Source organism: Pseudorca crassidens, chromosome 8, assembly GCF_039906515.1.
Source record: "Pseudorca crassidens isolate mPseCra1 chromosome 8, mPseCra1.hap1, whole genome shotgun sequence".
Classification (NCBI taxonomy): Eukaryota; Metazoa; Chordata; class Mammalia; order Artiodactyla; family Delphinidae; genus Pseudorca; species Pseudorca crassidens.
The window spans coordinates 46788088-46806774 of record NC_090303.1 but is presented as its reverse complement, the minus strand read 5'-3'; the positions used below and the strand labels follow the sequence as shown (position 1 = coordinate 46806774).

The following is an 18687-nucleotide window of genomic DNA, read 5'->3' as shown; positions in this document are numbered from 1 at the left end:
TTTCAACTAGTAAACTGTATGGGGGTGGGGCTTATGAAACAATGAGGAATATTTGAACACTGACTGGATATTAATGTAAGGAATTATTTTATGTTGTTTTTAGGTGGAACAACAGCATGGTTCTGTTTTTATTTTTTATCCTTCTATAAACATGCTGAAATATTTACAGTTGAAATTATGTCTGAGATTTGCTTTGAAATAATCTGAGTGGTGGGGAAATAGGAAGGGTTTGTAAGTGAAACTTGTAAATCGTTTCAAGTGGATGATTCTCTCTACTTCTGTATATGTTTATAATTTCCTATATAAAAAAGTTATAAAAACAAAGAATATAACGCCTTGCATTGTGAGGCTAGGCCTAAAGAAATGAGATAGACACATGGGAATTTCAAAAGTCAGGGTTATTTAAGAAAGAACAACAAGTATTAGAAGAAAAAATACTGGTTTATATGAATTGCAATAAATTATTTCCTTTATGCACTATACTAAGAACATCAGAATTAACTGGAAAGCATAGTACTTACTAAGGAAAGAGGAGAAAACAACTCCACCCCAGATACAACAGTCATTTAGTCTGCAGGGCAAACCATGGGCTCATGGAAAGCTGTGATATCTATACAGATGTTATTTGTCAAATAGTTTCGTATTGATAATGACTGCCCAATTAACATCTTCACTACACTTACTTTCATATACAGGAGAAATCTATGAAGGATCTTAAGAGTCCTTTAGTGACAACCAGGAAGAATCCTGTACACCTCTGGCGCGTTTCTTAGTCTTCAGTGAGAAATGGTAGGAGAGAAGCGAAAACGTACCCCTGCTCCAGCATGTAGCTAGCTAGCTTGGAACAAAAGATATCCTAGAATGGCACTGATATAAAAGTTCTACGTGCAATGCCAGGTTTAAATTCCCCTGCCTCCAAAACGTAAAATAATTCTGCTGCCATCATCTGAAATCCTATGGGACTGAAAAATCCTTTCGTATTACTGAAGAAACGCCAGTATTCTAGCTAATTTGGGAGAAAGATGTTCTGCTCGTAGAAAGATACTATTGATATATCTCAGAAACACTTGACACTCTGCAGATGGAAATAGGGGGGAAATGTCTCCCTACCCCCCCCCCATTTGAAGTTCTTCTTTCTTATCTCTTTCTGATTTTCGACAACAATATCTTAATACCCGAAGTTATTTGGCCATCCTTGGAAGTGCAACTTACCCTCTCAAGGGACTTAAAAGTTGCCTAAGTCTGAGGAATGAGTCACTTTGTTCAATTTTGATGAGTAATCTCAGGTGTCATGGAACCCCATTCTGAAGAAAAAGAGGGGAGGGGGCGTCAGATCTGCAAACGGAAGAAGACAGGCCGCTGCGGATTGGATGGCGAGATCTCGATTTTCCTATAATTGCGTCATTTCGAACCCAATTGGGTCCAGAAGTTATGCGCACCGACGGATTGCCGTCTCGGAAACTCTCAATCAGACGCAAGCGAAAGGAGAGGAGGCGGCTAATTAAATATTGAGGAGAAAGTCGCGTGGGGAGCGTGTCACGTGGGTCTCGAGGCTCAGCGAACCTGGGATAAATACCGCGCTGCAGCCAGCAGGCAAAAGCGCGAGCTGCTGCGACAGAGAGTGCCGAGCGCCCAGCGAGCGCTCCGACCCGCCGAGGAACCCCAAGGGCTGGTCAGCCGCAGTAAGTGCCTGCGCCCTGCTGGGTGGGCTTTCCGCACCGCGCACCGCTCCGAGGCGGCGTCTAGCAGGGCTGGATGGGCCGCTGCAGCGAGGGACTGCGGGGAGAGAGCTGAGGGACCGCGGGGGGACTGCGGGGAGACGGCAGGGAGACGGCGGCGAGACGGGTATCCCAAGTGCCTTGTCCCTCTTTGTCTTCCACCCGCACAGCCTCCTGGCTTGAAGGTGTGGATTGGTGGGTTGGGAGCTGGGGGAGCTGGGATCTAGGAAGAATAGGATTTGAGAAACTTGAGGGCTTGATTCTCTTTCCTAAAGGGTACCGACAGGACTTTAGCCCTTAGGCGGTTTACCTTGTTTCAATCGACCTTGAGTTCCGTTGTGGGATCGAAAATTCTGCTGCCTCAACTCTTGGATAGAAACCCCCAATACATCTATATTTTTTTCTCTCCTCTGCCTCTTCTCCTCACTCTTCCCAGAAATCCGACATGAAAATCCTCGTGCCCTTGGCAGTCTTTTTTCTCGTCTCCACTCAACTGTTGGCAGAAGAAATTGGAGCCAACGATGATCTGAATTATTGGTCTGACTGGTCCGACAGAGACCAGATCAAGGTGAGACTCGGTCCCAAGATGGCCCGCGCCGTTCTTCATGGGCTTAGGAGGTGTCACTTACCCCCCGCGATAGCATCCTAGTTACCCTAGCGGGCACCGGGACCGCAACCGGAGGCGGTGGAGGCGCGCCGGGAGGGATGTAGAGGAACGCCATCCCCTGGGTCCCACACGAGATTTTGCATCCAAGAACCAAGTTTCCTCCCGAGGGCTGCATCGTCGGGTCTCGGGAACTCTCTGGAGGAATAATACCCTCCCAGGTGATCCCGGAATCCTCACAAGACTGGAAACCTCACAAGGTTTCATCCCCTGGTAACGCGGATTTCGGAGACTCAGGTCCAGCTGCAAGGACCTGGCATTTGGAAATGCTGGGGCAGGGGCAGAGGAGTGCGCGCCCGACGCAGGCAAAAGCAGGGGCAAGTGGCGAGGTGCTGAGGGCTTGGAGGGTCGCAGGTGGGTAGGAGGCTAACTTCCTGCCATGACTTTTACTTTACGGACCTGGAGACGTAGCCGCCAAGTTTTCCTTGAGATTGCTCGCAGGCTATTCGCGCAAGGGAGCGCGCCCCGCCGGAACAGTGAAAGTCGCGCACTGTTAGTTGCTTGTAAAGGGCTGTCACCTTCCCTACCCTCCCCCCGCCATTCCCCCACACACACCTGTGCGCATTTAGGGCGGTGAGAAGCCTCCAAAGCCCGAGCTAGAGATGAACAAAGTCCGGTAGCTGAGCGGCAGATGAATGAGGGTCCCCGGGATGGGAGGAAAGAGGGGAAAGCGAGCAGGGCTTGGAGACGACGAGCCTCCAGCTAACTGGTTAGGGCTAGGCTTCGGGGAGGCGGCGGCGCCGGACATGAATTGGGCGGGGAGGAGTGGAGAGAGGCAACGCCCAGGTGTGGGGAGCACGCCTCGGAGCTGGTTCCCCAACCCTGGCTTGGCCTGTCCCCACCGCCAAGATTTGCCCCAGGCTGGAGCGCACCACCAGAATGACTCTAGTTTGCCGGCGCCTTGCACTGGTTGCCTACACGCCCCTGTCGGTGCGTCTGTCCTCTAGGAGGAGCTGCCCGAGCCCTTTGAGCATCTTCTGCAGAGAATCGCCCGCAGACCCAAGCCTCAGCAGTTCTTCGGATTAATGGGCAAACGGGACGCTGGTGAGATGGGCAGCCATCACCCTCTCTGTCTCTCTGGGCACCGCCCCCACCCCGCCACTCCCACCCCGGAATCCTAGCTCATGCTCAGAGCACGCAGTCTCTCTTGATCTATGAGCAGAGATTTCCACCCTAAAATGGGTATATCTCCCGGAGCGCGACTCTGGCCCTCACCCCGCTAACACACACATACCACGGAGGGAGGGAGAGATCGGTCCAAACCACCAAGAACAGGAACCAACCTTAAGCTAAGTGCTTCCTTGACTAAGGATCCAAACTGACAAAAGAACAGGAAGGCACGGGGCCTCCAGGGGATATCAGAATGTTCTCAGTCCATGTGGAAAACTGACTTTAGACCACTGGGGTTAGATTAGATTTAGCTGCCAGTGTCTCATGATAGAAATATTTCCTTTTCTTGAATTCTCACACCATCAGTGGAACGTGTAAACAGTTAATGTCAATTCGTCTCTTGTCAGATTCCTCAATTGAAAAACAGGTGGCCCTGTTACAGGCTCTTTATGGTAAACATTTCTATAAATCTTTATTTTACTCTTGTGAATGCACATGTATGAAAATGGAGAAGGTCTTTTGTGGGCTGAAATACAGATTCTTGGTTGACTATTGAATAAAGAGATGGGTTTGCTCTCTCTCTCTCTCTCTCTCTCTCTCTCTCTCTCTCTCTCTCTCTCGAGCATCAAAGCTGACCGGCCTTGAAGATGTATCTCTTATAAGAAAACAAGAGAGGCGGTACGGCCAGGCAGTTCAGGCCTCAGGAGTCTCACAGACCTGAGTTTGAATCTGTGGCCCACATAAATCACTTAAAAGTATTCCTTTTGTTTAAAATATTTTGTTTTTATTATTAATAATTTGGATAGCATTTATGATTCTGCGATATTCCTCAGGATAGTACATGAATGGAAAATGTTGCATTATTTTAAAAATCTATTTTATAATTCTCTTTAAAAGATATAATATAGCTCCTTTAAAACAAATCTATTGTGTTTGTTAATTTTATTTTTCTTTCTATAGGACATGGCCAGCTCTCTCATAAAAGTAAGTTCCAAATTATTTTGACATTTATCATATGCAAATGTAAATTAGATTGAATTCTACTTTACATAATAACTTATTTTCTGTTGTAATGTAGAACTTAATATTTTTAATTAACACAATTTAAGAATGGAGCAGACTCATATTACATCCAGAACATGAATGTTTAAAGCTCTGTTGTTTAAACATATCATACTTACCAAAAGCATGCATTATATTAAAAATCCTTTAACTCCCAGCTGAACTGTTGCTGAATTCCTGACCCATAGAAACTGAGATAATAAAGAAAGAAAGGAAGGAGAGGAAGGAAGGAAGGAATGAAAGAAGGGAGGGAGGGAGGAAGGAATCCTTTAACTCCTGTAAATTGTTAGTTTAAGATAAGAATTTCAATCCTAGGGGTAAAAATCCACCATACATTCCTCTCCCCTCATCCCCACCCCGTCACTTCCACTGAAAAAAACAAAAGCAAAAACAAAAATCTAAGCATTTATAGGCATCTCCTAGTTCATTTTAGTATGCTGGATTCCATGATGATGTCATTTATTAGCGTAATCCAGCAGCCAATTAAGAGGATGGAGTGAATGTCTGAGAATCCATACTAAAGGTAAATATAGATAAAGTTGTAGAAAGTACCAGGGGTCCATCTTAATCACACTCACTTATCCCAAGGTCCACTCACTTACTCCAACTTGGATTTTGATTCACTGGAAGCAGAGTAGAGGCCACACTAAGATAGCAGCCGTGTTCTTAGCTAATGTAGTATAAACCAAGAGACATCCTCCCACTAGAGTTAAAATAATAATCCTTTCCAAAGGCTTCATCTTTGAAAATAAATAAATCTTATTCATATTTACTTTCTCACGACTTGACTTTCAGGGGAATTATATATAGCAAAATTCCATGTAATGAAAATAAATGTACTTTATTAATGTCAAAACTAATGTACTTTTTCCAAAAGAAATATTTTTTAAAATCCAATAAAATAGCACTAGTGAACTTTAGAAGTTTATAATCATCAGGTATAGGAATCTGATTTAACTAAGCTTCAGTTTCCTGAGAAATACAACATATTCAGTAATATGAGGAAATAAGCTTTGATGTTTCTGTCACACAAATGTGAAATTGACTCCCTAAACATCAAAGCTAGCCCAAATAGCAATATTTAAAACATTTGTATATAAACAGATAAAATACAATATGAATAAAGTGTACTTGCTAATATTTAGATATAGAACGGAGAAAAGTGCTTTCACTGTATTATTTTTATTTAGTGTCATTTATAAGACTTACTAGGAATCTTTATTTCTTCAGGCTCACCAAAACTTGAAATAATTATATATTTATTATATAGGCATATATTTAGAAGCTTGCTTTTTCTTGGTACTAGTTATAACAGTTTATTTCCTCAGAGATATACATATTAAAATACCCCTAAATGTATTTTTCCAGGGCATAAAACAGATTCCTTTGTTGGACTAATGGGCAAAAGAGCTTTAAATTCTGGTATGTATAAAACCATGACTGCAAATAAACAGTACCTTAAATCTACTTCTATTTTCTCTAAGGCATTCTTTTCAAAGTATTAAACAGGAATAATAAAATTAAAATTAGTATTTATGTTGAAAAAATCTAATTGCAATAAATAAATCCAAGAATGGATTTATAGATGATTGAGCTAATATCACCACAATATCAATCTATCCTTCTCAAACTCCCAGTGTCTGCCGCATTTAATCATTACCTAACCTGAATCTTTGGGCTAGTCTAATACCCTTTCCCTTACATCTGTTCAATAAGCCACATTTAACCTTACTGAACTAAGGGGGATGGGGGATGGGGGAGATAAGACGGATAATTTTACTTGTTACCAAGGTAATTGGAAAATCTTACAAAAGGTTAAATCTGACAGTCTTCCAACACAAAAATAAATAAATAAATAAAAACAAATCCATTTTTACAAATCACTTGCTCTTAATGATATTATAGAAGCTCAAACTCTAAACCTCCTGGTGAATGTTTAAGACTAGGAGAGTAACATAGTCTGTTCCAATGCCTTCAAAAACGAACACAATCAAATTATCCTAGAGGGTTATAATCAGTTCTGGCTATAACCCTTAAAGAGAAGGAGTGCCACAATTCTCCTCATAACCCAGTTTAAGTCTGAACAACTCTTTCACTTGATGCAAAGCCTGCATATTTCCTTTCTTTTCTTTAATTTCTTTCTTCTATGTAAATTCCGTATGCATTTATCTGAAAACTCTAATTTCTTAACTCATTCATCACAGTATTTTTATTTATTTATTTATTTTTTTGCGGTACGCGGGCCTCTCACTGTTGTGGCCTCTCCCGTTGCGGAGCACAAGCTCCGGACGCGCAGGCTCAGCGGCCGTGGCTCACGGGCCTAGCCGCTTCATGGCATGTGGGATCTTCCCGGACCGGGGCACGAACCCGTGTCCCCTGCATCAGCAGGCGGACTCTCAACGACTGTGCCACCAGGGAAGCCCCCATAACAGTATTTTTAAGGTTAAATAACCCCTGTATCATTTTCATAGAAACTGGTATTTTGTTAAGCTCATTCAGGCCATATAGTTCGTAGTTTAATTTGAAACTATTCAAATTCTCTTTATTTTACCTTCAGTGAAATTAGAATTAAAATACTAATCATGTAATTAATTAGAAAGTAATCATCACCTGTCTTATCCATTTAGAATATTTCTGGTTTCCTGAAAATCTGTAAGTAAGATATGCTGGCTTAATTAATCTGAAAAAGTCATGCAAAAATGAGGTATCCTAGTATTTTTTTTTTAATTTCATTTTATTTTTGGCTGCATTGGGCCCTCGTTGCAGCGCGTGGGCTTTCTCTAATTGTGGTGAGGGGGGGCTACTCTTCATTGCGGTGCGCAGGCTTCTCATTGCAGTGGCTTTTCTTTTTGCGGAGCACAGGTTCTAGACGCACGGGGCTTCAGTAGTTGTGGCTTGAGGGCTCTAGAGCGCAGGCTCAGTAGTTCTGTCGACCCCTGGGCATGTGGTATCTTCGCGGAACAGGGATCGAACCTATGTCCCATGCATTGGCAGGTGGATTCTTAACCACTGAGCCACCAGGGAAGTCCAAGGTATCCTCCTATTTATATTGGTTCTCTACCTTCCAGATTTAGACACTACATTTATATTTCTTCGTCCGTAATTTGGAGGCTTCTCAAGTTTAAATTTTAAAGAAGTTACCAGTGTACCTAATGAAAAACTAAAATTGTTTTATTAGTATGTATTATCTTCCAGCTTTTGGAAATGGAATATAAGTTTAAACCACACTGGCTTTATTTGTATCAGAAGTGTACACTAGCCCTTATATACCTGTGGTTTTCTTGATAATCACACCAGTCAACAACTTTCCATTTTCAGAATTGATAAAAGGTTTCAGAACATGCTTAACTTTACAAATAATATAGATATGTGCAATTTGAACAAATTAGATGCTATTAAATGTACTTAAAATAATATAATTATAGATAATATTAAATAGAATCACTGTATGAATCAGAGTCAATTTATGACTAAATCTTTGCTCCTCCATTTTAGTTTAGAAAATATAAAAGGAAAAAATGGGCAAGCATGTAATTTATACCCAATCGGGTACCTTTTCATATAATCAGTTGAGGCAAGGTTATCATAGACACCTTCTACAGCCATCCGATCCTTACCCTGTTGGGGTCACAGACCCCTTTGACAATCTGAGTAATCTAGAAAGTGTCTTCCCAGAGAAACCCTTATCAGCTCATACACACAAACATTTACATATGGTTTTAGAGGGTTCAAGGACCAGGTAAGAAACTCTGCTTCCAATTAAGAGAACATTGTATTTCAGCTCAATCACTAATGTCTTTGGTTAGTTTACATTCGCATTCCCTTCCCTTCTCTGAGGAACAACATTATGTTACCGAAAGCTTGTCAGGAACTGAACTTGTGCTGATCACCCTCCTCCTCCTACAAACAAACCAGGGTCAGAAATGGACTGTTTCTTTCCTTCAGAACTGCCAAGATTGGGCCTCAGACTATTCCACCCCAGAAGTGTGTGCATGATTGACATAAAATATTCTCCTTATTGTTAACCTCACTTAAGGGAATCTTGGATGCTAATGAGAACCTGCTCAGTGGTAAAAGGGGAAAGTGATAACACTGGAGGCTTCACCTACCTACTCTTTCATCATATCCTTCTCACTGAGAAAATTGTTTAGAGTGGCACCTATGATTCCTACATGTCTTTCACAATTCTTTCTACTATTTCTATTTAAATTCAGTATTTTATACATGCATACTGAATTTTTAAAAGCACAGCAGTTTGACTACAATGTAAATCTAAGTGTATAAAGTATTAGATAAAATGATGAAAATATATACTTAAGTATTTTGATCACAGCAATCTGATCCTTACCCTTTTGTGGCTGCAGACCCCTTTGAAATTATATTTAATAATATAATATAATGTAATTTGGTACTTTTTTCTGTTCATATAGTCAAAGTACTTAAGTTACTTGCTAGCTATATGTTAAATACCTTTGGAAGCAGTGATTAATCTTTCACAGGCCATTAGGGTGCTAGGAGGTAAGTTAAACTATGTTGTATTTAGATGGTTCAGTTGCCCTACTTATAGACAATGAGATTGTTTTTAGTCTCAAGGACAATGTGTCATTGGGAGGAATCCACAAGATAGGAAGAGACCCTCACGCCATTAGGTACCCTTATACCAGAAATCAGCAAACTTATTCTGTAAAGAGCCAGATAGTAAACATTTTAGACTATGTGAGCCATACAGTCTCTGTAGCAACTACTCAGGTCTTCCATTTTAATGTTAAAGTAGGCATAGACAATACATAAATTAATGGGTGTGGTCATATTCCAATAAAACATTATTTACAAGAAAAGATAGTGGGCTGCATTTGGTCCATGGCCTGTAGTTGGTTGACTCTGTCCTAGAATAAAAGTCCCACATTTTGCTTTCATCCTCCTACTATTCCTGTTTACTTTAGGCATTGTCCTTTCTATAAATCACCATGGTGTCCGCCACTGCTTGAGAAAGCTGTGGAGAATCAATGTTGCAGTATACTGTGGAAATACACTTTGGGGGCACCAAGTCTATGAGGATGACCAAAATAACCAAGAATTCTGTGGACAGATCACTTCCAATCAGGATAAAGACTGAGGCCCGATTGGAAGATGTGCAAATAAGACTCTTAGAAATACTTCAATGGAGTGAAAAAAGTAATTATGAGTTTAAAATAAGTTTCTGTATGCCTTGAACTTTGTTTAACTGTGTCAGTGAATCTTCTTAACAAACCCTTTACCTTATCTTTGTTCTCAGTGGCTTATGAAAGGAGTGCAATGCAGAATTATGAAAGAAGACATAAATAAACTACCTAAAGTATTATTCATTGAGCTTCATTTGTGTCAATGGCCAAGGCAAGATAAAATGAGACATGCGCTATGAGGAATAATTATTTATTTAATAATAATTGTTGTTTTGAGTTGAAAACTCAAAAAGTATTTATTTTTCATATTGTGCCAATATGTGTTGTAAAAGCGTGTTGTAATTCTAATATGACAACTCGCTCAGAAGTAGAAGTCAGTGGTAATTTCTCAACAAAGCACAGTATTCAATGAAGTCGTAAAAGCCTATCAGAGATATAGTCTCCAAAGAAAGAAACCATTTCTCTTTGTTGGCAGCAGTCACATCAGCTACTACTAAAGAAAGGAAACTCACAGATAGGCTGTGCTTCTCCATTTGTTTTCATGGTGAAAGTGTACTAAGACTTGGTACCAAACTGTGTTTGTATCCCTGCAGCATGTTTTATGTTTTGTGACTATATAGAGATGTTTCAAAATTTTAATGTGATTCTAAGGTCTTTATTTTATTGTACAATGTGTTGTGATAGTTTACATTTTAAATAAAAGAAAAAATATCTTGAGAATTGGGTCTTATACTTTCATTAACATTTATGTCAAATCAGCAACCTTTCTTTTAGTAGATGAAATATGTTCCAAGCTGTTTTTGGCTGCTAAATACTGAAACAGAAAACTACTAAATCTCTCTTTCTTAAGGAGAATGAGCAAAATGTAATCCCAGTTTCTCTCTCACACACACTTTTGGCACAGGATCATTCATGGAGAAAACGATTACATTCTGGTCCCCAAAACAGTTAAGGCTCAATTCCGTTTATATGTGCTTATGATTTACTTTTACAAATAGGATCATCTATTTTAAAGATGCATTTCACTGGTTATTTCCTTGTTGTGCAAAACATCAGCACACTACCATTTCAGCCGTGTTTAAAGCCCAGGAATAAATGCAGCAGTGTTTGAGTCTCACTAGAATCAAGACACCAAACCAAACTCTCACAAAGGTCACTGGAGGATGATACAGAAAGATAGAGAGCTGATAATATGGCATCACCCCCATAACAAAGATAAGAGCCTCTTTCTTGCATATCTAAAGACTGCCTGTGAATTGCTAGTGCCCTTAACACTCCAGCAGAAGCACGAGTATCAGAAATACAGGGCAATCAGAGGGAAGCTCTTGTGTATTTATTTAAGGGGAAGCATTACTAAGTGTCCTTGGAATCATTTTCTGATTGCATAAGAGAGTGTGAAATATTGACAAGTGGTAAATCAACTCAGGACAAACATTGCTCAGTGAAATAAAACTCTGTGAGTTTATTCTGGACTGGTGACTGTTGTTCATCAACATTAAAACCACTTGTGGGGGGCTTCCCTGGTGGCTCAGTGGTTGAGAGTCCGCCTGCCGACTGTTCGTGCCCCGGTGCGGGAAGATCCCACATGCCGCAGAGCGGCTGGGCCCGTGAGCCATGGCCGCTGAGCCTGCGCGTCCGGAGCCTGTGCTCCACAACGGGAGAGGCCACAACAGTGAGAGGCCCGCGTACAGCAAAAAAAAATAAATAAATAACAAACACTTGTGGGACAGGAGCGCTAAAGCATATTTTAATCTTTATATATTTAAATGAATAATTTGTTCAAAAAACTCCAATGAACTAATTTTCCTTATCACACAATACATTTAAATGCTACAAATTATATTATGATAAGCCAAAAGGAGAAAATCAGAGTCATCTAGAACCCCATTCCCCAACAGTAATGTTTGATGTTCTATTTAATAATAACAATAATTGTAACATAGAATCATCATCATAATAATAGCTTCATAATATATATTTAATCACTCATTGAAGGAAGTATTATTATTATCATCATTTTACATTTGAGGATATGAAGCTCAAAGAAATGTTGGGGTCGGAGATTATAATATGAGAGGAGTCAGGATTAGAAGGGAATTATTAGGCAGAAATAACAATGAGATTGATGAAGCAAACTGGCATAGCGACAAAACTGAATACTATGACATCACTTAAAATGGCATTATGGTGTGTTTAGTGACATGAAACAACATATATGGTATGTTTTTAGGCACAAAGCAGTATTTCTGCATTGTATGTACATATATTTTTCTGCATAGATGTTTTAACAGGAAGGAACCATGTAATGGATAAGAGTGCGGGGTTCAGAGTCAAACTACTCCATCACTTAATGGCTGTGTGATGATGGGCAAGTCCCTTCACTTCTTTCTGCCTTGTTTTCATCATCAGTAAAACTGGACTAATGATGCTGTCCAGTACTATCATACACCACTCTACACAGTGGACAGTAGCCAGGTGGAGCTTAGGTGAGGGTCATGGGACATGATGCATGTCAAGCTTTGAGCACCATCTCTGACACACAGCAAGCATTCTGTGAATGTTACCTGATGCCATTGTTAGCTACTCTCCAAAATCCCCAAAGAGAAAATTAGCACTATATGATAGCCACTAAAATGGTTTTTATAGACACACTAAAGAAGTAGTAGCAGCATGGGTAGTTTCTAAATAGTTACCACACAAATTAAATCTGGGGCCGTCTCACAAATAGAGTGGCGCCTTGTGCAGTGCATCACTGCACTAGACAGTCCCCACAGCCCCATCCCTCTCTGAGATTCTATAAATCTCTGCAGCAGGATTGAACAGTGCTGGGTGAAGACCATTGTCTGCCAGGCCACACCCCTGTCTGCTCTCCCTCCAGGCCCAGAAACCTAGCAACCGCTGAGCAGGAAAGAGAGTGACTTCAACTTGAAGTTTGTACTCATGAAATATTTATTGTTACTTCCCCTCTGTGGCATACTTCCTTCAACTAAAATGAGTTTTCTTCACCTATATTCTTTCTAAAATACTTTTACTCTGTTACAAAACAGCAAAAAGCTCAATCTGTAGAGTTAAGTTACCACAATATTGCTTTGGTTTGGGGTTTGTTTTTTGATTTTGGTTTTGTTTTGGTCAGGATCCAGAGCAAAAATAAATGACACTCAGGCTGAGTCATTAGAGGAAGATTTAATAAAGGGACTAATCACAAAAGTGTGGGCAGGATGTAGAGAAGCCAGCAATGGAATGTGGTCTCCAGGCTAACATCCTTGGAGCCACTGTGTTCCCTAGGCCTGAAGGATCAAGATGAGGAAGTGAGGGTCTCTATGTGCCAAGGGCCGCCTGGCAGCTGTTGTCTTCATTAGAGGACGAACCAACACAGGATAATCAGTATGGGGGAGAGAGTGGGGAGGTCAGTGTATAAATGCCCCAACCTCAATCTCCTCCCCCTGTCTGATATGCTCTTGTTGCCTCCATTGGGTAAACCCACCTAGAAAACAAAGGGCTCAGAGCCCTGGGTGCTGTCCACACTGGAAAGCTGCACAGACAGGGCACCAAAGCTGGTGGAAAAAGCTGGTGAGCACATTGGGAGGTGGAAAAGGAAGATGCTCAATACATCAAGTATCCCATTATTTTGAATCAAAAGGAAACTCATAAGCAGAAATTCAAATAGAGAAATGTAGAGAGTAAAAATAAAAGTCCTTATCTGAACACCAATTCTACTCCCGAAGGATATAGTTTCATGTGGATCCATCCAAAGAAACAAACAAAATTAATCTTATTTCAACTTGAGCACATGCTGAAATCTCCCCTTTTAACACCAAATCATTATAAGAATTTTTAAAAGGTACATACATTTTTAAAAGAAATTAATAATTACATTGGGATTTGTGAAAAACAGAGAAAGGACTTTTGGTGGGCCAGAAATTACACAGTTTCTGGAAAAAGAAAGCACAGGGAAGCCACAGCTGTAAGCCATGGTCCTGGCAGGAAAATGTGGAGACTGCAAAGGAAGGTGCTAACCCCAGAATAGGGAATTGACCACTGCAGAACGGACTTCTCATCAGCAATACTGGGTGTCATGAGATCCAGAAACAAAATCTAAAAGTTCTTAAGGAAAATAATATTCAGCCAAATTATGAATTTGTGAAAGAAGAAAAACCACCTAAAAGCTGTTAGCTTAAGCCTTTATTAAAGCCATCACAACAGGTGAATTGCTCAAGATGGCTGTTCTGCAGGAGAGCAGATAGCCTAAAGAATTCACATGTTAGACTGATGAAGGTCAGTCAAAGTTCCACTATCTGTACAACTATTGTCAAAACAATTCTGAGAATTGTTCACAGTTCTGATTCTCGGAAGTTATAGGGAACTTAACGCTGCATTAGTCATGGGACAGGATTTAATAAGACCAACCTAACCCTCAAGACTTCACCACAGAACTGTTAGAACTAACAAATTCAGTAAAGTTGCAGAATACAAAATCAACATACAAAAATAATCTTGTATTTCTATATAATAACAACTATTCTGCTGAAAAAGAAATAAAGAAAACAATCCCATTTACAATAGCATCAAAAACAATTAAATACTTAGGAATAAATTTAACCAAGTAAGCAAAAGATCTGTACGCTGAAAATTATAAAGCACTAATGAAAAAAATTGAAGAAGACACAAATAAATGGGAAAAGAGTCTGTGCTCATGGATTGGAATAATTAATATTGTTAAAATATCCATACTACCCGAAGTGTTTTACACATTCAAGGTAATCCCTATTGAAATTCCAAGGGCACTTTTCACAGAAATAGGAAAACAATCTGAAAATGTGTATGGAACCACAAAAGACCCCAAATAGCCAAAGCAATCTGGAGAAAGAAGAACAAAGCTGGAGGCATCATACTTCCTGATTTCCAACTATATTACAAAACTGTAGTATTCAAAACAATATAATGCCAGCACAAAAACAGATACGTAGACCAATGGAACAGAATCGAGAGCCCAGAAAGAAATCCACACACATAGTCAACTAATATTTGACAAGGAAGCCAAGGATACTCAATAGGGAAAGGATAGTCTCTTCAATAAATAGTGCTGGGTAAACTGGATACTCACGGCCAAAACAATGAAATTGGACACCTATCTTACACCTCTCACAAAAAATAACTTGTAATGGATTAAAGACTTAAATGTAAGACCTCGAACCATAAAACTCCTAGAAGAAAACACAGGGAAAAATCTCCTTGGCATTGGTCTTGGCAATGATTTTTGGATATGACACCAAAAGCACAAGCAGCAAAAGCAAAAATCAACAATTGGAATTACATCAAACTTATCAACAAAATGAAAAGGCAACCTGTGAAATGGGAGAAAACATTTGCAAATTATGTATCTGATAAGGGGTTGATATCCAAAATACATAAAGAACTCATAAAACTCAATAGCAAAAAAATAAAATACAAAACAAAACAAACAAACAAACACCAAATGACACAATTTAAAAATGGGCAGAGGACCTGAATAGACATTTTTCCAAACAAAGCATACAGATGGCCAACAGGTACATGAAAAGATGCTCAACATCACTAATCATCAGTGAAATGCAAATCAAAACCGCAATGAGATATCACCTCACACCCATTAGAATGGCTGTTGTCAAAAAGACAAGAGATAACAAGTGTTGGCTAGGATGCAGAGAATAGGGAACCCTTGTACACTGTTAGTGGGAAGACAGTTGTTGGGGCAAAAATTATGGGAAGAAATTAAAAGCTAAAGAGAGAGAGAAATAAACCCCAAATTGACAACTCCCAAATAGGAGAGAATGTACCTCAATAGGGGACATTTTCAGCAGGTATTACATTCCGTCAATTCCCTAAACTTTGTATTAATCTCGATTCTTTAAAATATTTTCCAATGTAATCTTCTTCCTCAAAGCTAGTTTACATACATGTAAGAAAACTATTTTCTAAAATAAACCAATTAACATGGAGTTAATTTCTAATCTTTATTGAGTCATTATTTTACATAAAGAAATATTTAAGGAAGTTAAAAAACTTCCTCTATGGCTATTTCATATAGTGGTATTCTTTCTTAATACACATTAATGGCCTCTTCTAAATAGGTAATAAGTCTATTACATAAATACATCATTCTGCATTTGTAACCTTTTTAAAATCCTGATTCAGTTATGTTAGGCTATGAAAATGTATTCTATAATTCCACAGAAATACATTTGGATTTTTAAAAATTCCATTGTAATGGCTTCCTTGATGCCTATTTTATGCGACTCCAACCCATAATGATGGAGGTTGGGTTTCTTTTGTACCAATTCAGAAAAGTAAAAATTATGTTGCATTACTCAGGCATAATAGGTCAGAAAAATTGGTTCATTCACTCACCTATTTATTCATTCACTGTCCATTCATTCACCACTTGTCAATTGTCCTTCAGCTGTAAAACATTGTGATAAGTAAATTAGACAGTGATACTGACATCAAAGCACTCACTATCTTATGGGAGGATGAGATATGCCCAAATAATAATAATATGCCCAAATAATATGTAGTGATTGCCATAAGAGAGATACAAATAAAGTGTGATTAGCCTTGCGATGGCAGAGACCATGTCCCTCTGGCTTTCTGGTAAACCTTTATATCTAGAATAGTGCTGGCTCATAGAAGGTGCTCATACTTGCTGAATGGGGGAAAAAAGAAATGAATGAATAAAAGAGGAGGTGGTATTTAATCTAGGTTTTAGTGATGGAAGGATCTGCTTATGGGAAGATAAAGAAGGAAAGTTTCAAGAACCAAGGTCATGCTTATGAATCTTATTTTGATCACTCTAATTCTCAGTTTTTTTCCAGCTGAGCAATAAGTGCCTCAAGCCTCCCTTTGGTCCCAAGCCTCCATTTCCACACTGTCCTGTCACAACCACTTGAGAAATCATCAATGAACATAAAGGCAAATGTAGTCCCAGAAACTAGGGAAAATTTTTTGAACCATGGTCCATCCATCAGATGAATTCTTTCCTTTCCAAAGGAGTCACCTTGAGGTTTATGGACTTAGTTCCACGATGTTGACATTATTCACTATACCCTTAGAACTCTGGAAATTGCTTCCAGAATCTGTATCAGCTCTTTATAAACATCCACAATGGTTACATTTTTATTCTTTAAGAGCAGCTTTGATATTTAGGAGTCCTGATATTTTCTCCACTTAAATATTCAAGTAGGTCAGTTCAGGAACATTATTATTAAATATCTTAAAGAGATACCAAAATCACGTCCCCAGAATATTTGCTGTATGTGATGACAAACCATGTAAAGTGATAAGGAGACTAGCTTAGATGGTTACATTACCATTTTATTTAAATAAATCCTCAACTACGCACTGTAATGTAATGGCATATTTTTTTCAGCAATGGAACATTGATTTTTATTTTAATAATTTGATGTTTTAATTTTTATTTTATTAACATAAGAACACAACAAGAGATCTACCCTCTTACAATTTTTTTAAGTGTACAATACATTATTGTTAATTATAGGAATGATGATATACAGCAGATCTCTAGAGCTTATGTATCTTGCTGAAGTGAAACTTTATGCCCATTGATAAGTAACTCCCCATTTCTCCCTCCCTCCAACCCCTGGCAACCACTATTCCACTCTTTGCTTCTATGAATTTGACTACTTTAGATACCTCATAGAAGTAAAATCATGCAGTATTTGTCTTTCTTGACTGGCTTATTTCACTTAGCATAATGTCCTCAAGGTTCATCCATGTTGTCGCATACTGCAGAATTTCCTGTTTGGGGAAGGCTTAATAGTATCCCATTGTGTGTACATACCACATTTTCTTTATCCATTCATCTATCTGTGGACTTTTAAGTTGTTTCCACATCCTTAGCTATCGGGACTAGTTCTGCAATGAACATAGGAGTGCTAATCTCTTCAAGATCCTGATTTCAATTCTTTTGGATAAACACCCAGAAGCTGGGTTGCTGAATCACATGGTTACTCTCTTTTTAATTTTTTTGAGGAATCTCCATAATTTTTTGTATAGTAGCCACACTATTTTGCAAATTTTCCTACGAACTTTGTGCAAGGATTTGTAAGGGGATATTTTCTAAAATCTCAATGGAACTGTTTTTGAACCCAAGTTCATGTGCCCGATGCACAGTGAGGCCAAACGATCTGAAATGTCGAGTTTGGAGCAGAGAAAGGTTTATTGCAAAGGCCAAACAAGGAGTACAGAAGCTCAGCTCAAAAGACCCAAACTCTCCAATGGTCTTCAGAGAAGTGTTTTTAACGGCAAGTTTTGGGGAGAGGGCTGCAGGATGCATGCCTTTCTTCTAATTGGTTGGTGGTGAGGTAATAGGGTGGTGTTCCACCAGTCCTAGTCATCAGCCTTTTGGTTCCAACCAGTTTGGGGTCTATGTGTTTGTGCTCAGCCTGAAGTTAGCGTCTTCCACCTGGATGGGGGGCCTTAGTTCCTATAAATGAACTCAAAGACATATCAGATTGCTATGTATATTCCTTGAGGAGGAAATAGGACTCTGCTTTACCACTGCATTATTGTTTCTATACTGCTTTTCCTTTGTTTTGGCATTTCCACACTTCCATAATTAGTAACTGTTTGAATCTTCCCTTTGTAACTCTAGGAATATCTAGGAGGCTTTTGTACCCAGTAGGGCTCTGCAGGATTCTGCTCGGTTTCAATCCCCCCTTTTCTTTGATACTCTTCAATCTTGAGGGGGAACAGGTACAGGACAAGAAAGGGAATAAAGTTTTGGATAGAGAGGTTAATCATGAACTTCGCAGAGGATCTTAGCTTTACAAGGACTCAGTTTCAGAACTGAAAAACTAAGCATATATTGAACTTCTGAATTGCCAGAAATTCAATAAGGGCTTGAAAAAGATCAGAGTAACAAAGTGTTAGATTATCATTTAAAGAGTTATTTCATAGCAAACAAGTACAACAA

The 18687-nt window shown here is 39.4% G+C and overlaps 1 protein-coding gene across 10 annotated transcripts; it reads left to right on the top strand.

Annotated features, from left to right (window-relative positions):
• Positions 1-1438: 1438 nt before the first annotated feature.
• On the top strand, positions 1439-10436 carry TAC1 (tachykinin precursor 1). Of its 10 annotated transcripts, none has more exons than XM_067746331.1 (7): positions 1441-1682; positions 2155-2286; positions 3330-3426; positions 3900-3944; positions 4453-4476; positions 5923-5976; positions 9498-9822. In XM_067746331.1, exons 2-7 carry the CDS (start codon positions 2164-2166, stop codon positions 9668-9670), a joined length of 516 nt encoding a protein of 171 aa, XP_067602432.1. In that variant the 5' UTR covers positions 1441-1682; positions 2155-2163; the 3' UTR covers positions 9671-9822. The 10 variants fall into 10 exon arrangements, with proteins under 10 accessions (XP_067602434.1, XP_067602432.1, XP_067602436.1 ...); XM_067746336.1 differs by lacking the exon at positions 9498-9822 and adding an exon at positions 9830-10436 and having other exon boundaries at positions 1448-1682; XM_067746332.1 differs by lacking the exon at positions 1441-1682 and adding an exon at positions 1769-1903 and having other exon boundaries at positions 9498-9823.
• Positions 10437-18687: the final 8251 nt, after the last annotated feature.

Excerpts from the sequence above, each read along its gene's own strand:
- TAC1 (XM_067746332.1), top strand. The coding sequence starts at position 2,164 with ATGAAAATCCTCGTGCCCTTGGCAGTCTTTTTTCTCGTCTCCACTCAA. Across the intron at positions 3,945-4,452 it reads CCTGTTACAGGCTCTTTATG|GACATGGCCAGCTCTCTCAT; the intron begins GTAAACATTTCT and ends TTCTTTCTATAG. Across the intron at positions 4,477-5,922 it reads TGGCCAGCTCTCTCATAAAA|GGCATAAAACAGATTCCTTT; the intron begins GTAAGTTCCAAA and ends GTATTTTTCCAG.